Source organism: Bos indicus x Bos taurus, chromosome 16 (genome assembly GCF_003369695.1).
Source record: "Bos indicus x Bos taurus breed Angus x Brahman F1 hybrid chromosome 16, Bos_hybrid_MaternalHap_v2.0, whole genome shotgun sequence".
Classification (NCBI taxonomy): domain Eukaryota; kingdom Metazoa; phylum Chordata; class Mammalia; order Artiodactyla; family Bovidae; genus Bos; species Bos indicus x Bos taurus.
In genome coordinates, this window is record NC_040091.1 from 79,868,539 (window position 1) to 79,894,853 (window position 26,315).

Below are 26,315 nucleotides of genomic sequence, written 5' to 3' on the forward strand. Positions count from 1 at the left end.
AAATCACAAGATGATCAAGAAGGGCACATGTCTCATAACAGGTCACCAAGGGCCCGCCCTGGGAGCAGCAGCACTCTGACGCTGCCAGTATCTCCCAGGATGCCACACGGGCCCCCGGGAGGTGTGAGGACGTCACCCGAGATCCCAGGAGAGGAAATCACTGGGCAGCGTGGGAGGCGGGTCAGACCAGGCTCCTCCTGCCCTATGTCTGGGTTCAGCCTTCTATGCAGGTGGAGCCCCTGTGCGCCCATCTGTCTTCCCTGACTCAGGACGGTCTGGAGACCCGCCGGGTGATGTGCCGAAGCTGCATGCAGGCTGCCCCCCCACCTCAGGGGTTAAGAGCCCAGAGGACAGGAGCCACCAGGAAAGCAGGGCGCGGCCCTGGGCCCTGTCCCCGGGCTCACCTGCGACCTTGAGGGCGCTCTGGGCCGTGTGGGTGATGGGCGAGGTGACGGCCACGGGCGGGGTCTTGCCCTTCTTTAGGGGCCCTGGGGGGCCCAGGCCGGCCGGCTTCTTCAGCTCCCCGGCCTTGGACGCGTCATCGCAGCTCTCAGGACGCTCCCGCCGCCACTTGGACGCCGCGGGCTCCATCTTCAGGCTGCCGCTGTCATACTCCAGCTTGCGGGGGGCCTTCTCCTCCGACTCACTGAACCAGCTCAGCCCGCTCTCCGCCAGCGAGCGCTTCTCCGAGTCTGTGCGCAGCTGGAGGCGAGAGAGGGCAGGGTGGATGCTCAGCGGGACAGGGAGGGCAGGGACAGAGGGCGAACGGGTGCTGAGGGGGGCCCTCCTCTCCAGGGGGACTCGGGGACCCAGGCTTCCGCCTGCACCCCAGGCCTCTGGAGAGCACAGCGCTCACAGGCACCCTCCGAATGGGCGTGGGCACCAAACAGACCTGTCCCCAGGAGAGCAGATCACGCCCCAGGCAACTGCCTGGACGCTACCGGTTCCTTCCCGCCAGCTCGAGGACTCGATCCCGTGCACGTGGGGACCAATTCCCCAGATTGGTACACGCAGTGTACATGCCACCCCGCCGCGTGCAGGGCACACGCCACCCCGCACACAGGCGCGCCCGGGTCTTCCCGTGGTAGGCCTGGAGAAGGTGGCCCCACATCTGCACCGGCACCTACCACTATTGTTGAGTTCCTGCGAGACGCCGTGGGCGTGGTGGGCAGGGAGTTGAGTGAGGAGCTGGCGTTGAACTCTTCGGAGCTGAGGTTGTCGGAGGCATCACTGAGCCCACTGCTGATGGAGCTGCTCTCATCCCAGCTGAGGGCAGGAGAGAAAGGTGAGCAGTCAAGACAGAAGCCAGGGCGAGAACTAAAGCTCCCTTAAGGAGAGGACGGCTGCACTCCAGCATACAGACAGGCCACGAGCAGAGTCTGGGGTTAATCCTAGATTTGCCAGCAGCGCAAAGCATGAGTTAAACTTGCTTATATTAAACAACCTGGTGATGTCCTTCCACAAAAGGAAGGGACTGGCTTTATTTGTTTGTTTCCAAGGCAAAACAATCAACATCAACCAATATGACAGTAATCCAAGTCTATGCCCCAACCAGTTATGCTGAAGAAGCTGAAGTTGAACGGTTCTATGAAGACCTACAAGACCTTCTAGAACTAACACCCAAAAGAGATGTCCTTTTCATTATAGGGGACTGGAATGCAAAAGTAGGAAGTCAAGAGATACCTGGAGGAGTAACAGGCAAGTTTGGCCTTGGAGTACAAAATGAAACAGGTCAAAGACTAACAAAGTTTTGCCAAGAGAACGCACTGCTCATAGCAAACATCCTCTTCCAACAACACAAGAGAAGACTCTACACATGGGCATCACCAGATGGTCAATACCAAAATCAGATTGATTATATTCTTTGCAGCCAAAGATGGAGAAGCTCTATACAGTCAGCAGAAACAAGACCAGGAGCTGACTGTGGCTCAGATCATGAACTCCTTATTGCCAGATTCAGACTTAAATGGAAGAAAGTAGAGAAAACCACTAGATCATTCAGGTATGACCTAAATCAATCCCTTACGATTATACAGTGGAAGTGACAGATAGACTCAAGGGATTAGATTTGATAGACAGAGTGTCTGAAGAACTATGGATGGAGGCTCGTGACACTGTACAGGAGGCAGTGATCAAGACCATCCCCAAGAAAAAGAAATGCAAAGAGGCAAAATAATTGTCTGAGGAGGCCTTACAAATAGCTGAGAGAAGAAAAGACATGAAAGGCAAAGGAGAAAAGGAAAGATATGCCCATGTGAATGCAGAGTTGCAAAGAGGAGCAAGGAGAAATAAAGCCTTCCTTAGTGATCAATGCAAAGAAACAGAGGAAAACAATAGAATAGGAAAGTCTAGAGATCTCTTCAAGAAAATCAGGGATACCAAGGGAGCATTTCATGCAGATGGGCACAATAAAGAACAGAAATGGTATGGACCTAACAGAAGCAGAAGATATGAAAAAGAGGTGGCAAGAATACACAGGAGAACTGTACAAAAAAGATCTTTATGACCCAGATAACCACGATGGTGTGATCACTCACCTAGAGCCAGACATCCTAGAATGAGAAGTTAAGTGGGCCTTAGGAAGCATCACTACGGACAAAGTTAGTGGAGGTGATGGAATTCCAGTTGAGCTATTTCCAATCCTGGAAGATGATGCTGTGAAAGTGCTGCACTCAATATGCCAGCAAACTTGGAAAACTCAGCAGTGGCCACAGGACTGGAAAATGTCAGTTTTCATTCCAATCCCAAAGAAAAGCAATGCCAAAGAATGCTTAAACTACCACACAACTGCACTCATCTCACACGCTAGTAAAGTAATGCTCAAAATGCTCCAAGCCAGGCTTCAACAGTACGTGAACTGTGAAGTTCCAGATGTTCAAGCTGGTTTTAGAAGAGGCAGAGGAACCAGAGATCAAATTGGCCACACCTGTTGGATCACTGAAAAAGCAAGACTGAATTCCAGAAAAACATCTACATCTGCTTTATCGACTATGCCAAAGCCTTTGACTGTGTGGATCACAATAAACTGTGGAAAATTCTTCAAGAGATGGGAATACCAGACCACCTGACCTGCCTCCTGAGAAATCTGTATACAGGTCAAGAAGCAACAGTTAGAACTGGACATGGAACAACAGACTGGTTCCAAATCGGGAAAGGAGTAGGTCAAGTCTGTACATTGTCACCCTGCTTATTTAACTTATATGCACAGCACATCATTCTGCAAATCCCAGTACAAAATCCCAGGCTGGATGAAGCACAAGCTGGAATCAAGATTGCCAGGGGAAATATCAATAACCTCAGTTATGCAGATGACACCACACTTACGGCAGAAAGTGAAGAAGAGCCTCTTGAAGAAAGTGAAAGAGAGTGAAAAAGTTGGCTTGAAACTCAATATTTAGGAAACTAAGATCATGGCATCTGGTCTCATCACTCCATGGCAAATAGATGGGGAAACAGTGGAAACAGTGACAGACTTTATTTTGGGGGGCTCCAAAATCACTGCAGATGGTGACTATAGCCATGAAATTAAAAGATGCTTGCTCCTTGGAAGAAAAGCTATGACCAACCTAGACAGTATATTAAAAAGCAGAGACATTACTTTGCCAACAAAGGTCCGTCTAGTCAAAGTTATGGTTTTTCCAGTGGTCATGTATGGATGTGATAGTTGGACTGTGAAGAAAGCTGAGTGCCGAAGAATTGATGCTTTTGAACTGTGGTGTTGGAGAAGACTCTTGAGAGTCCCTTGGACAGCAAGGAGATCCAACCAGTCCATCCTAAAGGAAATCAGTCCTGATTATTCACTGGAAGGACTGATGCTGAAGCTGAAACTCCAATCTTTTGGCCACCTGATGTGAAGAACTTACACACTGGAAAAGACCCTGAGGCTGGGAAAGATAGAAGGCCGGAGGAGAAGGGAACGGGAGAGGATGAGATGGTTGGATGGCATCACTGACTCGATGGACACGAGTCTCAGCAAGCTCCCGGAGTTGGTGATGGACAGGGAAGACTGGCGTGCTGCAGTCCATGGGGTCGCAAAGAGTCGGACACGACTGAGCGACTGAACTGAACCGAACTTTATCTGGCCAAGGAGGATGTTCTATCTGCTTAGCAGAACAGTGTATTATAAAGACAAGGCAATTCTTTTATTGACCTAACTCTACATACCCATGTCCCCTCCAATCGTAAAATCACCATGTCTTTATTTTCAGATGTGTTCTTTTAGGCATTTCGTCTCCCTTTTCTAAAATTCTCTACACCTGGTAACAAGGGTAAAGGGACTGATCTTTTCAGAGTGGCTTAGACCCATCACTTCTCACGCCTCTCTTTACGGGCTTCACCCCATTGTGAGACCAGGTCCCACTTCTCCACAGCAAGCCCTGCTGCTCTGGGTGTGGCGCCCGCTCTGGGTGCGGTGGCCAAGTGCAGGGCCACGTGCTGAGAGGTCCCCTTTTCCTGCCCGCAGCTCGGAGCACCAGACGGCTGTCAACGTCTGCCTAAGCGTCTTTCCATCGGCACCTGGCCCACACTCCCACAGAGCCGGGCCCAGCCTCAGCCACTCTCCTGCAGTGCCTTGGCTATTGATTTCTGCGTTTGACAAGTTTCACTGTCAGAGGTTTACTTTTAATATCTGAAATGCCTCCTGCCCCATTCACATCAGACTCCTCTTGTGCCATCTGAGCTTGCTACCAGAGGCGTCTCTGTGTTCACACATTATTTTCAAAGCTCAAATTTCATCTTCTACAACCTTTCTTCAAACGTCCTGTTCGCCACGCCTTTCCCCACTTCTATTTCTTCCTTCTGGACCCTAACGAGTTCTCCAGGTTCCTGTGAAACCTGAAGTCCCACTTTCAGTTCTGGAGGCTCAGACTGAATACGGACCTTTAGTGAGAGTGCAGTGCATGAACCTGTGTCGGTGGGAACCTCTAAACCCTCGTTCATCAGCTTTGCATGTGTGCTGAAGAGGCTGAAGATGTTTTCCATGAATCTGCTGGTTGCTGGAACACTGTTCCCTTTTGATTTATTTTGAGTTTCATCTCATGGAACAAAAATCAGACACACAAGGCATCTAAGGGCTTGGCCCAGACTTAGGCCGGTCTCCCTGTGATTTATTTGCTGGGAAGAGGAAAGTGGGTGGTTTAGACGTTTGGCTTGTTGTTCTGCAGGGATTGATCCAAGCACAGTGAGAAAGCAGAGAGCAGGGGCTTGGACCACACCGCAGAGCAAGCTCGGCTTCATCACCAGGAATCACGGCCATCATGAAACGACCATCCGCCTCTCCCCCCGAGTGGTGACGTATATTAAATCTCAAGCCTGTCCTGGGCTAAGGTAATCCCCCCACATTTGGAAGAGAAGAGACACTGAGGGGGAAAGATCAATACGGTTGTAACATCCCGTCGGCTCTCCTGGGTCAAGATGAGCTCTCTGGCAAGTACATACACACAATTCCCAGGGTGTTCTCTCAGGTCAAAGGCACAAGAAGTCTGTCCTTCCACTGAACCCTCCACCGAGATTAACTGGTGGTCCTTGAGGCTTCGCAGCAGAGAAAACTCTTACGGGCAATGAGGACTCTGCAGTCCACCAATGCCAAGAAACCTGCCCTTGCCCACTGTTGATGGAAAGCCCAAGGCTGTGATGGGGAAGGGGGGACACACGCTCCTCTTGGCTCCAAAGACGTCCTCTCCCGAGTCACAGGCCCTCCTCCGGTCGTGAGGCAGCACAAGCCCAGCTGTAGGGCAAGGCTTCCTGGACAAAGTCCTCTGTAGGTGCTGAAAAAAGGGAAATTCTGTGTTCATGACTGAAGGGGCAGGCATCTCCAGTGGAGAAATTAGACAAGTATCATATGATAGGCAAGGCTCGAATATCATGTAAAACTATCCAAGGAGAGAGGACAAGCGCCCCCATCTGCGGTGACTGCAGGTAACGGCTCCTTGTGCCCCCTACAGCGCAGCCCGCACGGCCCCCTGCCGGCCCCCGCGGCCTGCAGCCCGACGCCCCAGCCTCGCGCGCCTGGCTCTCAGGGGGAGCTGCGGCCCGTCTGTGTTGGATTCCTCTCGTGTTCCAGTGGTGTGCCTCTTGCAGCAGGTTCCTGGAAAAGCGTCCTCGGAAAGCAAGCTTTATAAGATCTAACACATTACAAAATATTTTTCTCTTTCACGTGTGAGATTTTGGCTGGACGTTGAATTCCTAGCTGAAGATAATGTCCTCTCCAACCATGAGGGCCCTGCTCCACAGCCCAGCATGTGCTGCTGGCGTTCTGACTCCCAGTCCTTAAGGCTGCGGTCCGTTTCCTCTCTGGAAACACTCAGCACCTCCCCTGGTGTTCTGAGGCATCGAGGACGATGGGGCTGGTGAGGCCCTGTGTATGCGTGAGCTGGTGCCCCGCTGGGCCCCTGACACCTAGACACTCATGCCCTCAGCTCTGCGAAACTTTCTCCAGTTATTCCTTTGACGGTTTCTTCCACTTCCCAGCTCTCTCTCTAGACTGTTATCAGATGATAGATTCTAAGGTTACGATTCTGATTTTCTCTTATTTTCCATCACTACACACACACGTATGTATTTTAAACTCTACTCTTTGGGCAGTGGCCCCAGTTGCCTCCTTTAAGATTTCCATTTCTGCTATCAATATATTTCCATTTTATACAACAGCATTATCGGTCTTTCTCTCAAGGATCTCTTCTCTTAACTCTCAGAGACACTCACTCGTCTGTCTGGAGGGGCAGGTCCACAAGCTCTCTGCCTAGTTCCTGGCTCCAAGTAGCTTTATTCCGTCTGTGCTGGTGAGACTTCTGGGAGCGCTGACGACCCATAGCTGACGCTCACCTGTAAGCCTGGCCCCACCCTGAGGTCTTTGGAAGCCCTGTGTTCACAGGGAGGGCCTGCCAATCGTCTCCACTTTCCCCATCTATCTGCCACGAAGTGATGGGACTGGATGCCATTCTCAGTGTTTCGAATGTTGAGTTTTAAGCCAGTTTTTTCACTCTCCTCTTTCAGCCTCATCAAGAGCCTCTTTAGTTCCTCTTTGCCTTCTGCCATTAGAGTGGGATCATCTGCAGGCTGTTGATATTTCTGAGGTTGTTGATATTCCTCCCTGCAATCTTGACTCCAGCTTGTCAGTCACCCAGCCTGGCGTTTCGCATTCTGCTTTCCATCTACACGTCCACACGACCGTCACTGACGACACTGGCATGCACGAGCGGTGTTCTCTTGTGCGTTTACACCAGTTCACAGCATTAACGTGGAGCCAAGCTTCCCCTCCGCGGCAGCTGCTCCAAGAGCGGCCACACATCACCTTTCTCACTCAGCCTGAGAGAAGCAGTGAATGCGTCTCAAGAAGCTCGGGAGGGACTGAGTCACACGGGAACCAGACCAGACAGCAGAGGCGACTCGAGGGCAGCCCCCAGCACGCTGGGGCAGCGCACGCCAGCTTGGCAGCTCCCTCTGCAGGGTGTTCACCTCCCAGTCACCCATCTCCTCAAACCCCTCCCCCTCCCCCGCCACAGCGTAAACTTCCCACCTCCTGTTTCCACCAGAAGAACGACTGTTTCTTCCTGTCTTCCTACCAACACCTTACTACAACTCCAACTCCTCCTCTGTGCTCGCCGCCCAGCCCAGCCCCCAGTCCCCAGACCACCGGCCTGTCTCCTTTTCTTCCTTTCCGTCTCTCTCGCTTTTGCTCCGGGTCAAAGCTGGACGTGCTCACACTCGAACCCCCGTGAAGGCCTCTACCCACCCCACTGTCTACCGAGCTCCCTCTTCCCGGGATACACCAAACAGCATCAGAAGAAGCCTGACAGCCTTTCCAACACCTCCATTAGTTCCTCGCTGCTGAGACAATTGACTCAAACCCTGCATCCATGAACACGCGTGTACTGTATGACTAAGAACACAAACGTGGTGGCCGGACTCTCTGAATTCAAGTCCCATAAACTTTGCCCAGGGTTAAATTCGATGTCAACATGGTGAACACCAGGGAGTCACATCTACGGGGTGGCGTCAGCTGTGGGGAAGTTTGATGAAGACTGGAGAATCAGCTCACCACACAAGGAGGGGAAAGATGAAATGAGACAGGAAATCAGAAGAGAGGAGACAGAGAGCAGGGCGGCTTCATTCTCCACGCACACCCGGGAACGTGACGTGGCTTCGCGGGACACGGGTGGATGGGGCGCTCGTCCCCTTGCCTGTGAGCCCCCGCTCTCACTCTACGGAAGCACAGACGTGCAGGAGGAGGCTCCTCACCACGTGCGTGACCTCTCTGCGAGGGTTCAGGAGTCCTGGCACCACCGTGGGCACCTGACAGGGGGTGCGCAGACCCGACCTGCCTGCACGGGTTTCTCCCAGTCCGCGGGGTGCAGCCAAGGCCCACGCCAAACACCAGCTTCATCCAGGCTCCCGTGGCCCTCCGCGCCACCCTCTCCCGTGTCTCCTCATCGCGTCTCGGGCTCTACTGGAGCGTCCGCCTTGCAGGCAGTCTCCCAAGGGGCAGGGCCGAGGTCTGGTGCCGCCGTGCCTCACAGTGTCTACGCAGAGGGAAGACCTGTGAAAGTGGGGCGCACATCCAGGGAAGCGGTTACAACCTCCCAGTGCCAGAGATCTGTTCTCTAAGAGTGACTGGCAGTTTGTTTCTGAAGGACCCTCGCTTCAGTGGGAATCGATAACCTTTCTCTCTGTAGAACTTCCAGATCTCCGCTTGAATTCTCGGTCTATACAAACACATGATCCAGCCTGTCTACCGGATTCTTCAAAGTCCTTAGAAAAAGTACTCAACGACCCTCCTGCCAGCTTCAACACCGAGTCAGCTGTCGGTTCGCTGCGTCCATCGCACTCCCGCCCGTGACGCTTCCCGACTCTTCACGAGGCTCGTCACTGCTCTTCTGCGCCAGATGCTGCGTGTAGGCGCGTGGGAAGCGACACCTGGGAATGGACGCCCGCGGAGCTGAGGGCGGAGTTGGTCTCCCCTGCGGTGGAGCCAAGTCTCGGCTCTGTGGTCACTTTGGTTAAAGTCGGTTCCGAACATCTCCGGGTCCGGATCAAGGCTGCTCTTCCCGTGGGGCTGGGATGTGCCCGCGGTGACTCCAGCCCTCTCTGTGCCCTACAGCCTGGCTGCCCACTTGCAGGGGCTGCCCCGGGTGCGAGAGGAGGGCCTTGCGCTTGTGGGGGCCTCCTCCGCCCCCGGGCCCTGCTCTCAGCTTCTTCTGTGCCGTGCGGCTGATGGGCACTGGGTGACTGCTCTGTGCACCCTGGCCGGGAAGGGCCGTCTGCCCTGTCTCTCTACCCTGCCCTTGGTCACTGGCTTGTGGCCCGTGTGTGCCCAGGGAAGGTGTCGTGGGAAAGAACTGGGGCTGGCCGGGATTGTACTTGCTCTGTGACTGTGTCTCCTTGTAGTCAGTTCACATGTAGCCTCCAGAAGTTTGTACGGAGTCCAATTATCTCCTTTTCTGCGTCACTGGTAGGTTGACCCCCCTCCCACTGGGCCCCTCGGATAAGAGCCGCCAAGCACTCTCGCTCCCCTGAAACTTAGTTCAGTTAGAACACTCTGTATCCTTAGACACTTATGTTTTTCTTTTCTAGATCATAATTGTTACTTCTCCAGCTTCCTACCATTGGGTGGAAGTGGCGGTGTACGGCCACTCTGCACCGTTCCCGTCAGTAAATCGCTAAGCCTTCCATCTAGGCTGTGAGTGTGGCGGCCCTGGGCTTGTGTGGGTGCACCCATCTCCTCTGTGGGAGGAGAACACAGCCGCGGAGGGAGTGGAGCAACTGGACGCTGCCTTGTTTGTCTGCAGGCTGGGGCGGGCGTACCCTCTGGGATCTGCACCAGCGCTCACAGAGCTCTTGGCTGGGGTTGTGGCCCCTCCCAGACGTCGCCTGCAGAGCTCAGTGGCCGAGGGCGCCTGCAGGGGCCAGAGGCCAAGGGCGTGGGCTGGTGGTAGGATGGGCCGGGGGGCCGGCGATGCACAGGACAGATCCTCAGGTCTCCCTTGTCCAGCACGGTCTTTGGAAATCAGGCCTGACACTGAACCCAGAATATATGTGCCTGATGAAACCACGTTTCTCTGGTTATTTACCACTTTATGGATAAGAGCTCTGTACACAAAATCTTATTTTTTCCTGAGAAATATCCAAGACACAACAGACTGGTGTAAGGGCTAGGCTGATCGTTTTCTTCTTGCGGAATCATTTTTACTCCCAGATGGGGCTTTCCCAGAGGCTCGGTGGTAAGGAATTAGCTTTTAATGCAGGAGACGTGGGTTCAATCCCTGGGTTGGGAAGATCCCCCGGAGAAGGGAATGGCAACCCACTCGAGCATTCTTGCCAGGAAAGTCCCACAGACAGAGGCGCCTAGCAGGCTACAGTCTACGGGGTCGCAAAGAGCTGGACACGACTGAGCGACTAAACAACAGCTGACTCTGAGGGTAGCATCAGGCAGACAACAAGCCGGAAGCATTCGCAGCTGCGCTCTGCGCCCCGAGGGGGCCCCTGGGACACAGTGCGGCACAACTGAGCGGCTGAGCACACGCTGCTCCCAGGGAGAGTTTACGGAGCTGAAGCCTGGGGTTACAGCCCCCGCAGATGCCCAGGCCCTCCTGGTCTCCATCTGGTATCGCTCTGGTCTGAGCGGAAACTCGCTCCAGGACAGCAGGAGGCCCTCTGACCACAGAGTGGAAAGCCTTCAGGAAACGTCATGAAAAGCAGCCCGAGTCAGACATGGGAGGCTTCCCGGGCCCAGCACTGAACCCGCAAGGGTGGCTGTGCTCTGTGAACCCACAGACGTCAGGTGGGCCCCGGGGGAGAGTCACCAACTCGGGACCTGTGATTCAACCCCTTGCAGGGCCAGGCCACTAAACAGGCAGCAGCGAGCGGAGGTGAATCAGCGTGAATCAGGCCTGGGGCAGAGCCCAACCTGAATGCCAAGGTGAGGACAGCGGCTCCTGTGACGGGCCGGCGCGGCTGGGGGTCAAGACAAAGGGAACATCGCACTGGCACAGGAGCTTTAGACGAGGCGCCCGGATGGCGCGGCGGCCCTGCAGCTCAAACTGCTCTACTTCAGGGGGCTGGAAAGGTGGACAGGGCTTGGTCAGGACCAGCCTGAGTCAGAACCACACACGGAAAGAGCCTCCAAATCACTCTGTCCTCCCCGCCCTCGCACTAGGTCTGAAGACAGCCACGGCCTCCCTGCTAACCGTCTAGGACGGAACGTGACGACCGAGCCCTGAGAGGCTGCCGCTGCTGTGGTGGGAGACAGCTGACCACGGGGCGCCTGCTTCCCTCCTCCCTGGGCAGGTGGGGCAGCGCCTGTTTGTTGCAGAACTGGGGAAAGGGTGCTTTTTTTTTTTCAGTATTTTTGTTTTGTTGATGTGGACTGTTTTTAAGTCTTCATCGAATTTGTTACAGTGTTGCTCCGTTTCATGTGTCTGGTCTCCTCTGGCTGCAGGCTCCTGGGATCCTAGCTCCCCGATGGGTGTGAATCCGCAGCCCCTGACTGGAGGTGCAGTCTTAACCACTGGACCACCAGGGAAGTCCCTGAACTCTTCAAGCAGGAAAACGCTGGGTTCCGGATCTGCGTCAGACAGCAGGGGTGGCGGCCTGTGCTGCCTGAGGCCGCGCCTGGTGCCGCAGAGCGTCTTGGATCCCCCCAGTGCACACTTCAGGAGGCCCTGCCCTTCGTGGGCCTCCAGGCCCTTGCAGGAAGGTGAGCAGCTCAGATGGCAGCCAGGCCTTCCTGGAGCTCGCTCCCAGCTCGATGATGGGTCCTGACCTCACAGCTGGCTGGTGAGGCTCCCTCTCTGTCCCCTTGGTTACCAGGCAGTCAACTCCTGTTGTTTAGTTACTAAGTTATGTCTGACTCTCTTGCGACCCCATGGACTGTAGCCCGCCAGACTCCTCTGTCCATGGGATTTCCTAGGCAAGAATACAGGAGCGGGTTGCCATTTCCTCCTCCAGGGGATCTTCCTGACTCTCCTGCACTGGCAGGTGGGTGTTTTACCACTGAGCCACCTGGGAAGCCCAGCCCCTCGTAGGTCCGTGTAACAGGGCAGCCACTGGCCAAGCACATCCATACACCGAATTCCTGAAACATGGCCGGTCCAAACTGAGATGTGTGGTAAGGTTTCACATTTAGTACCAGAGTCCAAAGACTTTGTATGAAAAGAGAATGCTCTGTATCTTACTAATAACTTCACATTAATACTTAAATGATAATATTTTTAGATATAGTGGATTAAATAAACCTTGTTATTGTAATTAAGTCCACCTGTTTCACTTTTTAAAAACGTGTGTACTAGGGAGTTTAAAGTGACAGATGTGGCTCGCACCGCTTCTGGAAGCTGTGTCTTGGAGGAAACTTTCGGTTGACAGACTGTCCACCTGGAAGAGGCGGGGTTCATCGACTGAGGCTGTGGCTGCAGGTCAGTGCCAGCTGACCCTTCCCCGGACAGCACCAGATGTGGCAGAAGCACTGGACACTTACCCTGAATGACTGGCCGCGGTCCTGAGCGTCCGAGAGGTTAAAGCGAACAAATGACACGGCGGGGCCAGAGAGAAGGCGCGGCGATGGAGGAGTCTCAGGAGGGCTGCGCACCTGAGTGAGGCTCAGTTCTGAAACGACCGGGGCCACACAGAGACCGGCATTCTGCTCAGGCGCCGCCAAGCTCGCGCCACCCCGCGTGGCCTCAGCTCTGCAGGGCAGGCCGAGCGCAGCTTCACTACATGTCTGTGGTTTGGCTGAGGCCACAGCGAGGCAGCCGGGTCTGGCCAAGGACGAACTGCAGAGAGATTTAGAGGAAGAGGGGGCGGGGCAGAGAAAAAGCCAAAGTAAACGTCTCATGCTAGGGGTCTGCCAAGGCTAAGGGTAAAGCTCACCAGCAGAAGGAACTCTGAGGACCTGGTGACCAGAGTCCAATAGGAAACAGGAGGATGTGTACAATTAGGGGAATTTATTTGGCCCCCTTAGTATATGGCAGTGAGCTCATACCCCTCACCCCGTCCCTAAGAAAACTGAGGGCTTCAGCAACTTGTTACAGACACTTCCTGGACTGCAGATCCACTGAATTTTGTCCAGGTCTCAGATGCTGAGGCTAATTTTGTGAATGGGCTGGGGACCCTGACATTCACATTTAATCTCTGCAGATCCCACAGCACTGTTTTGGAGCCCGTTACTCTGTGAGATCTGGGGCAACCCCTCGGTGATGAATTCTTACTCAAACCCAGCCTGGAAGATTACAAAGATGAACACCACAGATTCAGGGAGTGTTCCTGGAGGTCACCCCCAACTCAAGTGAAAGTCAAGAAAATCAGACGCCATGCCCTCCTGTACTTCGATTATCCCACTGAGTTGAGGAATCACCATTTCCACTGCCGCCTCTGTCTGTCAAGCGGCTCAGCTCCTAGTTTCCACTTGGGCATCTGGAGGGGCTGCTATAAACACACAGGCTGCTCGGCCACCGAGAGCGTGAACGGCGCCCTCCTGGACTCATCCCCGTCCTAGCTCCCTGCACCTTTCCCCTGCCAGAGTCGACCACAGTCACCGCCCAGCGCGGCCTCCTCCCCTCTCCCGGAAGGGTTACGGCAGAGGGATACGGCCACCCCCAGCCTCAGCAGAACCCCGCCAGGTCAAGATACAGCTTGTGTCCGAATCTGGAGGGAGACTGGCTCACTGGCAAAAGAATGATTTAGAGAATCATCCCGCGGGCTCCGAGTCCTTAACCGGTCTAGAGGACGGGTACTCCTGATCAGCCTGCGGGCAACGTAGAAAGTTCTGTGCATATGTGCAATTTTCGAGTGTCTGATCACACCTTCGGAGTCTCAAATGTCTGTGACTCAGAGAAAAGTTCTTTTAAATTATCATCTTGCCTCCTAACACCCTGCTTCAAGCATGGCCTTCTTGGTCCTGGCATTTAATCTCTGCCCTGAGGTTAAGACAGTTTCTCCCACTTAGACCACTGTTACAGACTGAAATGTGTCCCCCCACATCCTTAAGTTGAGGCCATAACCCCCAGTGATTATATTTGGAGCTAGGACCTCTAGGGAGGTCATTAAGGTTAAGTGAGCTCAGGGGGGTGGGGCCCTGATCCAACAAGACTGATTACTTAATCTTTTAAGGAGGAGGACCCGCCATGCGAGGACCTTGACTTGGCCAGAAGACAGGTCTCACCAGAAACCAAGCACCCTGATTTTAGAATCCCAGCCTCCCAGACTGTGCGAGAATTGATTTCTATTGTTTAGCCTCCCAGCCTTCGGTATTTTGGTACAGTTAGCTGATTCTGTACTCATACATGAGAACATTGCAGCCTGACCACCTCCAGGGTCCAGGCAGATTTCAATTCAGCGGTTTATTAACATGAGGTTTTTGACTGTGACGCCACAGGTCATTACAGATCCCATAAAGCACCCAGGGCCATCAGCGGGCTCAGCAGAAGGTGCGGGCTGGGAGGGGCGAGGAGGCAGGAGTGAGCAGTGGCTGCTGCTCTGACTTGGCAGGGGTGTCCTGCTGGAGAAAACCCATGTTCTTATGATGAAACCAGGTTTTGTGTGTGCTCCACTAACGACACCATACGTGGTCACTCAGCCCTGCAAACAGCTTGGCCAGCACTTTTTGGAACAGAATGGCTACAACTGGATTAGAGGAATCAGTGTATCTCACTGGCATCTCCATGTGGGAAAGGATAATTGCAGGGTGGTGGGCGAGACAGAGAAGGGAGAGGACGGGGAGGAATGAGCGAGGGTTTCCGAGGTGTGGCTTATAGCTTTGCCGTGTCAGCTGGCGGGGCCAGAGCACAGGAAACAGCCGAACGTGGAGCTGTTGAATGGGAGTCTCTCTAATTAGGACCAACTGCGGGTGAGGAATGCTGACTCGGCTGGCCGAAGCCCGATGGGGTTCTCTCCTGTTTCAGAGATTCCTACTTTCTCAGAGGTAGGAGTGAAACAAGGCACTTCCCTATTTTTCAGAGTGAAGAAATCAAATGCTTTACAGAGTGAAACGTAACTGGGAATTTGAAGACAGGGAGAACCCTGCGGGACACAGCCTGCCCGCCTCCGGAGGATGCAGGGCAGCGCGGGGGCCGTTCCCTCGGCACTCGGTCCTGCAGCTGAGTCCCCTGGGCCTCAATCTCCCCAGGTATAAACAAGTCATCCAGCACCTCCCAGCAGGATGTTTTGAAAGTTGAACATCTGGGAAAATAATTTTGATTCCTAACTTGGACAAAGAAAATCTTGACAAGAACTAACGCGTCGCAAAATTAGGGTGCCAAGTGTTAAGAGCGATCCCAGCCTGAGTGTTCGTGTCTTTGTCAAGAGGAACAGTCGACAGCGTGCTGTCTGGGACCCATGGCCCCTTTGCTTCCTAAAGTCGACACAGACGTCCCGTTTCACAGACTTTTGGAAAGGGATGAAGATGCTGTTAGCACTGACGTTTCAGGAGACACTTCCCGCTTCCTCCCCACACCCCTGGCTCTTCCGGAGGCTCTTGTCAGGACGGCCTCACCCAACTCCCAAACCGCTGGCTGACGGGAGGGACGCCGTACGGTCCTTCTTGCACTTCCGCACCGTCTTTAAACCAATAAGGAATTAAGAGACAACTGACGGCACTCTGAAAAGTCGGGACGCTTCAAGTGCCTAGAGCAGGACTTGGCCGAGTTTTTCCTGTAAAGAACCGGTCATCATGTTAGCCTTTGATGGCCACGTTCTATGGCGGCCTCTCAGCTCTGCCCCTGGAGCAGGAAGGCAGCCACAGACAGTAAGGAAATGAAACTCAAACTTCATTTGACTTTCAGGTGTCACAAAATCTTCTTCTTTTTAGTTTTCCCTTTCACATCACTTAAAAATGTGGAAACCATTCTTTGCTTTGTGGGCCAAACCAAAACAGGCGGTGGACCAGATTTGGCCCAGAAGGCCAAAGTCTGCTGACCACTAGGCTAGAAGAAACCAGAGCAAAAAGGAAAATAACTCTTCAGCTGGCAAGTCTTGGACCAAAAAGCAACTCTAGACTAAAAAAGACCTCTACTTTTACTCCCTTTCAGTGCCTTTCTGCTCCAACCTGCTGGGTTTACAAGTCAAAACAAGATTTTCCTACCAGCAACGTTACTGGCTCCTTTTGACACAGGAAAATAAAAGGTAAGGGGGTGGAGGGAGGAGGCAGGAGAGGAAGAGAGAAAGAAAAGAGGAAGCTCTAGGCGGGCCTGCCCTTCACCATTAATCCCCCACCAGAAGGAGGCACTGCCTGAAAACAGGACGAGATGAATTCAAACACATTTGTAGTTTAAGAGTGGATGATGTGAGGCTGGCAGAAGCAAAGCCTTTTCTAGTGAGAAGCACAGGCCTTGCCCCAGGGGTGGGCAGACTGGGACGTCCCTCTCCCTGGTTAGGGTCACGGCAACAGAGGGGTCCTGTCTCCAGATGGAAAGCAGCCTAGGAGCGCAGGGCGGGCATTGGAAGAGGTGAAGGCAGTGCAACCGGGACACCCTCCGCTCTCATAGACGCGAGCACCCGGCTGGGCGGGGCCTGGCCTCCCACAGTCCCGCGTGGGCCTGCCGTCCCTTTGAATGAGTCACACCCCTCTTCTGACCACCCTGTGTCACATCCAACCTTCTTACCTCAGAATCCCTGGCCTTCCATTATCATCTTTCTTCTCTTTTCCTCTATTAGATAATAAAAGCCCACTTTCCAATTTCCTCCTAGTATTTCCACATAAAAACCAAGGAGATCATTTTTCTGGTCACTGAGTCTCCTCATCCACTTAAAAATCCTGACTCGAAACAGAAGGCAACGCACCACCTGTCTCCCTAACGGTGTCCGCGTTTCATCCGCCGAAGAGGAGCATGACGAGGAACACTCATTCGGAAAGCCAGCGGAGCACGGCAAGCACACGCTCCCAACTGGGGCCTGAGAGAAACCTCCCTGCGCCTGCCTGCGTGCACGTGTCCTGCCGGACCCCTGGGAGGGTGTGGTCAGACAGCTGAGGGCCCTTCACGCCCACCAAGAGGATCAGCTCAGGATAACCATGAAGCTGGTGACAGCATGGCGGCCTTTGGGGCACACACAGGCGATGTCACCTGAGTCCGTGATTGGCCTTCCTTTCCAGGAGGAGCACGGAGAAATCAACCCAGGGCAGACGATGAGCACCTGTCAGGAGCTGGCACCCTCCTGAGACCCCCGGGGAGGAGTCCCGCCGACAGCTGGCCGTGGACGAGGCAGGTCACTCTAGAGCAGGTCAGATGCATGGTCACAGAAACTGCTGTCCCTTCACTGAATTCAAGGAAGAAACGTCTCGGCTGGGTGGTAAAGGCGAAGCTGCTTTCCAGGCTCCAGAAGCACTTGGATCTCGCCCATTTAGGCCACCTGCAGTTTTAAGTGGCTCTGGCTGGATTTTCTCACACCTGTAATGCCCGCAACTCATCTTAATGTCATATCCTCACTTAAATTCCAAAATAAAAATGTCGGTCATCCATGCTGGCAGTGGCCAGAGCTGCAGGAGTCCAGGGTGGTAACAGCTCTCTCCACAAAGAATTAGCAGCTGAGGCCTCGAAGCAGAGTCAGTGCATTGCCAGTGAGGCTTCTCAAGTTGCTCCTGGGAGAGCTCATCGGATGCCTCTGTTGCCACCCTGGTATCATTATTTCAGAAGAAATGGTCATGAGAAGGTAGGAGAATTTAAGGGCATGCTTCATAACTGAACGTTTATCTGTGTGGTTTTAACGGTAAAAGATTTCCGTTGTAGCAAAGCAGTCCACGTGTGAGTCAGGCTGCCTCATGCAAAGTTGCTGCTCACTTACTCAGCAGGCAGCCAGGGTCTGACCCAATAGGAGTTTCGACTTGTGCCCACCTGGCAGACAGGACCAGCAGGACTCTTCACTGCTGGACACACGTGCAGCAATGCCCCACACTTGACCAGAGCAAGGTCTGCAGCTGTACTGAAGATGCGAGGCTTTCTGGAAGACATCCTTAAATGATGCTACTGACCATCATGCCACCCAACACCAGAAACGCTGGAGCCCAGCGTGATGGTCCCCTTCTGTCTGCAGAGTCAGAGAAGTCACCAAGCTCACTCATTCGGCTGTCTATAACCTTGCTCACAACTAAGCAGGCTCACCACTTTCCCACCACCCAGTGTACTGTGGATATCCAAATAGCAACTCCTAAGCGCTCACAGGTAAAAGCTGTCTTTAGCACGCTGCTTTCCTCCAGATCCACGGCACCTGCTTTCGTCAGAAGGGCATGCCTTATACATTGTTTTCTAGTTGAGATGGATTTGTGCTAATCCATGCATATATTCTAACCTTAGTTTTCTTGTGAACATCACCAGATTGTGAAAACAAGTTACCGTATGTCCAGTATTTAAATATGCATCTAAGCACTGTCCTGGGCACTTACATACATGCACAACCTCATTTAATATTCATATCAGCCTGGACTAGAATATTATTTCCATTTTACCTGTAAGAGAGGGGAAACTTAAGATTTAAGACCTGGAGAAGGGAATGGCTACCCACTCCTGTATCTTGCCTGGAGAATTCTATGGACAGAGGAGCCTGGCGGGCTACAGTCTATGGGATCACATACAGTCAGACACGACTGAGCGACTAACACTTTCACTCTCAAGGTTACAAGCCTGCCCATGGTCCCACAGCCTCCCTTAGCGTCAAGATATGACTAAAAGACCTGTCATTAACCACTGAGTGGAATAGAAATACTCCCATCAGGAGGGGGACAGCTCTAGTTAGGGGTGGTAGATAGAGCTAGCAAAGCTAAATTGGACATTTGCTCAGATCACAGGGAGCTCTCTGGTGTGTCACTCTGCAGGGTGTGGTTTGGCAGCTTTCTAAATGTTCTGCTGGAACAGGGTGTTCTGCTGGAGGGCAATGATCACTTACAAACCTCCAGGGGACTTCTACAAAAAAGACGGTCTCCAGGTCAAAGGCAACCTGTGTCTGCTCTACTGATTTAACACCGCACCTCAAACTGAGGTCTGGAATGGAGAATCATGAAGACATGGGGTTGGTCCTGGACCTCAAAAGGCCTGAAGACTCAAACAGAAGACTCCCGAGAGTGGTCTGCTTCTCAGTAACTGGATGAGGGCTTATGAGGGCTTGAGCACAAGGCAGGGCAGCCAGCCCCACAGGCCCTTCCACGAGCGCACACCAGCTACCTTAGCACAGGCCAGTGGACAGCGTGCCCCTGCAAGTCTGTGGCATGGGGCTGGGAGGATGCAGGCAGCTCCCGATGACTCAGATGCCTTAGCCTGGGTGGGTGGGCTTTCCGGAGCCCTGTCCACCTCCTTCCACGTAGGATTCATCAGGAGCCCACGTGGCCTGAGTGTGAAGTCCAGTCTCCGGAGTGGCAGTGGGCAAAGGACTCTCGGTGGTGACAGGCGAAATTAAAATACCCCTGACGGTGATGGCCAGGATGCTGGGTAAGGCCCATGGTGGACACAGTGGGCACACCTGCCTTCAGTGTGGCCCTGGAGTGGCAGAGCCCTAACTGGGGGTCCACAGAGTCTTCCCGCGTCCGTGTGGCCCCAGGACCAAGTCACGTACTCCCCACCAAGACCAGGTCGACCAGCCAGCCACTAACGCCACATCCACAGCGACCTGCCCTGTCTGTCAATGGCATGGCGGCTGCTGATTGGTCTGCTTACGGGGAGGCCTGTCTCCCTTCTGGGTGTGTCCCTGTGGTGCTCACTTTCCTGACTTCTTGTCTCTGGGAGCGTCTTCGGTTTCACAACAATCCCCTACATTCACCCACCAGAGGCCAACACTTACGTAGCCCTGCTTCCAAAAAGCCATCCTATGTGGAGTCTTCCCAGGACAGATCGAAAATGAGTCAGGAGCAGAATCCGCAAGGAAGTTGCACGCAGCGCTGTTCAGATGTCTTCCAAGCACACCCTAAGTGGATGCCCCGCCATGGGGGCGGGAGGCCCCTTCCGGCTAAGAGCGCTCGGCATTTGAGCTGAGGCGTCCCTGAGCGAGGTCCCATGGAGGGCGCTTCTCTCCAATCCCAGGCAGTGCTCAAGCTGGAGGCCACCAGGTCTTCCTGTCAGACACCACGTGCTGGAATTTGATTAAACGCGGGCCTTTTCCAATCACCCAGTTAGGGGCTGGAATGTAACACAGTGCAATAGCTTCCGCTTTCTCTATTTATGAAACACGCCGTGTAGTCCCTCATCAACGTGTCCTCGAAGCGGACTGCAGTACTTACAGCACTGTGGCTCCCAAAGACACAGTCTTCTCCCTCGAAACAGCCACCTCTTAAATCCGTGAGGGCCTTTCATCTGGGAAAAGAGTCCTGGGCGGGCGACCAGAGAGCTTTCTTTGCCTGAGGCCATATGGGTCTCTAATCTGTTCTCAGACCCCAGGTCTGGGATGCTAGGCAAGGTAGCTTTTAACTTGAGCCCCCCCCCTCCCCCAACAACCCGTGCATTCTTTCCTCATGTAAAGATTTCCAATAAGAGCATAAAATGAGCAGTTAATAATAGGTCCCAACATGTAAATTACAGTGGTTTCCAAAAATAAAAGCTTCATGGGGGAAAAATCTGCAAGTTACCACTGTGAGGTAGACACGAGGAAAGTTTCCTCACACTAGGGAAAGCGGCGTCTGTGAGGTAGACACGAGAGAAGTTTCCGCACACCAGGGCAATCTGGGCGTCTGCATACAACTGGCAGGCAAGGACTCCAGACACAGTCCTTGGAAATTATTTTCTTGTGTTGACCAAACCCTAACTTTTCCCTACCTCGCCACTCTGTCTCCTTCTCCTCAACCAACCTCACAGTTAAGCACCCAAGGCCTGTTGCTCAGTGTTTCCTTACATTCCTAGAGAGCAAGAAGGGGAAAAAGGCGAGCTATAACCTGTTCCTTTCCCGCACTTGGTCTGAGGTGATGCCTGGAACCCTCGTCGTCTGCTTGCCAGCCTGTTGCTGCTTTCGTCCTTGAAAACCAGCACTTGTTCAGGATTTAAAAGAAGTCCTCCTGAGAGGCCCTCCAGATTCATGCGTTCTGACGGCATCTCGTCCCCTCACTAAGATTCTCCAGTCTTAATCCTCCCAGGGAGGACTGGGCAGGTTTGTCCAAAGAAATCCGAGCATCCAGAAGCCGCACTGACTAGAAAGCTCACTTGTCTCTTTAATCGAGGTCTTAAGGGGGCTGAGCTGTCGCCCCCACCACGAGGGGCCAGTGATCTGCCGCGGTGGGCACTGTGGTTTTTATACATGTCTCGCCTTTATCTCCAAATTAAGCGCCTTCTTATCAAGAGCCATTTAGTTCACGGGCTGCTTACTCTCAGTGAAGCATCTTTGTTGAGGGTTCTGAAGATTTTCACTTCAGAGAGCAGGACAGCTGAATACCACATTGTGTGGGCAGGTCAAAGGTCAGTCTCAGAGGAAAACCCAGCTAATGCAAGTCAAAGACTCAAGTTTTTAGGGAGTCTGCCATGCGTGTGAGAGTAAGCCCATCGCTCACCTGTGACAAAGCCCTGAGCAAAAAGAATGAAAAGAAAAGGAATCTTAATTCTTATTCAGTAAGGAGATGAAGTAAAGATCTTAGTTCAGAGAAACGAACCACAGGCAGGTGTTGAGGCAAGGTAAAGAGACATGCGCTCCCTGCCCCAGGCACGGCAGGCTGCCCGCTCAAGGACGAAGGACGAGTGGAGGGAAAAACAACAGGAAACTGAGAAGGTTTAAACTTCTCAAACCCTCACCTGGAAACGCCAGAGGGAGCGAGCACACAGCTCTGAAAGGCAAGTGCTCCACACGGCTCTTAGAGAACCAGGTATCGAAGTATCCACAGTATTTTGCAAATATACGTACCCAGCCACTTTGGGAACTGGTTATAGCATTCAACACCTTTGAGGATGATTCTTTGAGGCTGACTGCCATCATTCTGGAACAAATTCTCAAGGCACCACTCTCCACTGAAACACCCCATTCCCTCCGAACCCTCTCCCGTCTGCCTCTCCATTGCAGTGGCCCTGCTTCTCCTTCAAAGAAGGGAAACTAGAAGGGGGAGTTTCACCCTAGGTTCCAGAGCAAGTCAGTGGCAAAGCCAACTTTCGATTTTCGGGTACTTCATCTCTTCACTTCAGCATCGAAACTGTTCTCCAACACTGTCTGGGTACAGAACATACACGTACCCGTTCCTCCATCACGCCTCCTGCCACCTCATCTCCCCCAGGTCAAGAGGGAGAGCAGTTTTTGTTCTCTAAAGATACATATCTTAGGAAAAATAACAGTCTTGAGAACACAGGAAATGACTGGCTATGAAATGACTTTGGGTATTAACATGCTTTTCTTGGGCAACTTGGAGTTGCAATCTCTGCTTTGAGGCTTTCTGACCAGTCTGGGGCTTTCTGCATAATCCTTAAAGAAGTTGAAAGAAGGAAGACTGAAAGTAAAAGAGAAGTTAAAATCAAACCGGCTTGTACTTCTGGAGAAGGAGCCTTCAGGCGACAGACAGAACGAAAACATCCTGTTATTCCTTCCCTTCTGCTCCGACGCGGGACAGATCCAGAGTTACTGCACGTCCAGCCAGCAGCCCCTGCATGCTCTCCCCAAGGCCTGGGTGGCAGAACTTGGTCAATGCCCTGAGGGTCCCTGCTGAGGGAGCAGAACTCCCCTCCCCTCCCATACACCCCAGGCCTGCACATCCTCTGGGGCCACAGCTGTGGCCAGGCTTTCTATGCAGAGACTGCCGGACACAAGCACTTGGAAGATAATGCCAACATGAGGTGCCTCGTGGAGGATGAAGGGGATTTCCATAAAGCACTGGAGGAGACTGGTCTCATTATACATTCCCTCTCTCAGTCCGTTTATAGGAGCTGGCCTGTTAACAGTGGACCAAGCAAAATGCAGGGAAATTCATCAATTAACATACAGCTCTCTATACTTTGAAGGTAATTCTAAAACACATTCAAGCCCTGAGAAGAGTGATCTTTATGGGCTTTCCTCATCCAGAGGAGCCATCTTTGCAGGAAGAGGTTATTCAGAAGTCCTCCCCAACAGCTGCTCGAGGCTGGCCCGAAAGGCAAAGTTACTAAGCACGAAGCCCACCTTCGAGGGAACCCCTCTCCCAGGCCTCCGTGGGAGCTGAGTTCTTGGAGAACAATGCCTCTGGGACCAACTCTCAGGAGCAGCAGGAATGGACATTGAGCTGGGAACTCAGAGCCTGGAAGTTGCGGATGTTTGTGAAAAAGTGGAAGTGAAAGAGAGGAACTCAAAGGGAGAAACCGTATGGAGTACGGGCACGGAACACACACCGAACAGTCAACAGGAAGGAAGGGCCACATGCAGAGGGCGACGACGCGCACCAGCCCACCACGCCCACTGCCCTCCTGATGGCTGCTTCCCGGTGGCCGTGAGTCGCTTCTCTTTCTGACCGCTTGCTTCTCACTGCAGATACTGGCATCCCAGTGTCAGAAGCCAGCATCCCACTCTATTACAAGTTAATCGTACCGCCATGGGCTCTGAAATAAGTTGTCTGTTGTTCTGTCTGCAGTGATCACAACGATGCCTGGCATACAGGAGGCAGTTTCAACAGGCGCTGGTGGAAAACTGACTTGCTTTACTTCATGCAGCCGTTTGGCCCTAAAGAGCTCGCGTGACGGCGCACCGGGCACCGGCACGTTCGCTAATCTCAAATCCGCAGTCCATCCCTCTCCACTCACCCTCCAGAGCTGCAGTCAACGTCCTGTGATGGACCACAGTGGAGAAGAGCGTGGACAACAACACACACACGCATAACCGAGTAACTGCTGGGTAGCAGAAACTAACACAGCACTGCCACATCAACTGTATTTCAATAAAGTAAAATTTAAAAAATATGATTTATCCACATCTGACCTGTTATATAAACTGTTATATAGCCAGCCCTGCTGGCTATTTGTTGTCATCGTCAAAAGAACATTATTAATTCCACATACACATCACTTTTGGGTAAGAGTTCCTGTCTGCAGGAACCTGTGGTTGGACAAAGCCAGCATCATGCAATGAACGACTGCTGGGGGAAAAGTAGAAATAGGTTGGAGAGCAGCTTCCCTGGAGGCTGAACTGGTACATCAGCAGCTCTTGTTCACAGAAAGCGGCCGTTCCCTGAGGAAGCCCCGGCATCCTTAAGCTTTCAGAAAACACCAAGCTCCTTAACCGGACATCTCACCCAGGGTGTGACAGGCAGAGGGACCAGCCAGAGCTGTGTCCAAACTTCTGCTTCAGCAACTTACGACCTGGGATAGGCACGCCTGTCCACCACCCTCACCCCAAACTCACCCTCAGCTCCGCAGTGGTCACATCACCATCAGCCTTTCGAGGTCATGGTGCAGAGTAAACACGGAAAAAGCGCGGCCCCCAGCTTGATGCAGGGCAGGGAAGTCGGATGCAGGGCTTCCCTCCCATCTCCTCTTTTGAATGACCCCCCTGCTACTCAAACGGCCCTGGTAGCAACACATCTGGAGGAAAGTCTGCCTAGGAGGAAGCGGCACTTGCTGCAGCCCCCGTCTGCGCACGGCCGCAGCAAGCATCCCCGACGCCCTGACAGGACAGCTGGGCTGCCGAGCGCGCTCGCGGCGGGTCTGCGGAGGCGCCGCGACCTTCTTTCTTCTCAGTGTTTTCCCGTAGTGGTGTGCCCGTCCTCACGGATCACAGGCATGTCCAGGACCTGAGTATTTCTAGGAAGTTCCCAAGCCATCCCTAGAGAGTTAGGTCAGAGTGAGTCCTCATGGGCGCCGCGTCCTCCACAGGGGCAGCATCACCTGACTCTGCTTTGAGGGGAGGGTGAGGGGCTCTGTTCCTCTGGCCATGAACGTGGTGTGAGGTGACACTGGACCCGGTCCAGAGGAGACAGCAGGTTGTGCTACTAGATCAGAGGCTTTCAGGCAGGGCTCCTGGTGCGGCTGAACATGCAAGGAAGTACAGAGCTGTGTGTCTCACACTAGCAGCCTGTGTGATGGGGGGCGTCCTGGGAAGGGTGGGTCTGGGCACAGAGCCTCCCACCAAGGAGAATCTCCTCCCTCTCTCCTCAGAGGAGTTCATGTTCCTTTGGAAAACTCTTACTTTATCTTCAAGGCCCAAGGAAAATGCCACCTTTGCCATGAAGTCCTCCTGCCCTGTCTGCTTCCAGGTACCACAAGTATGTCCACTTCCTCCTGCTCGACTGCCTCTCACGTCTCGAAATTCTAAATGCCGTATATATGTGTCTGCTGACATTTTAAAAAATTAACTTATTTGACTGCTGGGTCTCTGTTGCTGCTCCAGGGCTTTCTCTAGTTGCTGCAAGTTGGGGGCTACTCTGTCGTGGCAAACGGGCGTCTCTCGTCTCGGAGCACAGGCCCTAGAGCACGGGCTCAGGAGTTGTCTGTCGCAGCTCGTGGGATCGTCCGACCCAGGGATCTAACCCACGCCCCCTGGACTGCAAGGCTGCTTCTTAACCACTGGACCACCAGGGAGGTCCCGTCTGCTGACTTTCGTTTGTCTGTATGCACTGCAAGACTCCAAGCTTGCTGAGGGCAGGGACTGTACGCCACTGTGTCCCCCGTTCCCAGCACTGTGCCCGCATCCGGGGTGCTCATGACACTGCTGAACAGATGGAGAGGTGCCAGCTCCTTGGGGGTCTGCATTCCTCCAGCACCCAGCACGCTGTGGGCCCCAAGTATCACACTGTAGATGCTGAACAAATACAAGCTGGTGTTTTTAAAGCCTGCGTTTTTTCAGGTGGTTTATGTAATCTGCTGTCAAAACAGGGTGTGTAATATACTACCATAATTAGCACAGACTTTGGGCTAGATAGAAGTCTAAAGATGGACCATTAAGAATTTACGTAAAGATCTAAGACATACTGTAAGCAGAGAGCTGTGTAGTCTGTCACACCGACAGGCACCTTCATCAGGGCCCTAGCAGGATGGCAGGGAAGGATGCCGAGGGAGCGGGCGGCCTGGAGAAACGAGGAGGGACTTCGGCTATGTGACATCACCCGTGAAGCCTGCGTGCTGAAAGCACTCTGCTCCTCTTTGCCTGTAACCCGTTTTTTAGTTTGTACTGGAGTATAACTAATGTACAACGTTGCATTCCTTTCAGGAGTACAGTGAAGTGCATCGGTTACACACATACACGTAGACACTTTTTTGGGAAGCTCTTCCCAGAAAGCACTCCATCCTTCACATCCTCTCACCGTCATCCCCACACCCTGGGAGCTTGAGGACACTGAGGCAAGTTGCCAAGCAGCTAAGGCCGCAAAGGGATCAGCAGTGGAACCAGGGTCCCAGTCGGGCTGCACACTGAGTCCAGGCTCTCCCCTCACGCCCGTGAGTGGTCGGCCAGTCCTCGACCTTGTGAGGCCACGACTG

General features: G+C 53.2%; 1 protein-coding gene across 4 annotated transcripts in view; it reads right to left on the reverse strand.

Annotated features, from left to right (window-relative positions):
* Positions 1-26,315, reverse strand: part of NAV1 (neuron navigator 1) — a 142,546-nt gene that overhangs the window by 28,990 nt on the left and 87,241 nt on the right. For all 4 annotated transcript variants that reach the window (XM_027565903.1, XM_027565901.1, XM_027565900.1 and 1 more), the window contains 2 exons: positions 1,128-1,266; positions 405-702 (listed from right to left, as the gene is read on the reverse strand). In XM_027565903.1, the coding sequence (XP_027421704.1) occupies positions 405-702; positions 1,128-1,266 (437 nt within the window). The remainder of the gene's footprint in view (positions 1-404; positions 703-1,127; positions 1,267-26,315) is intronic.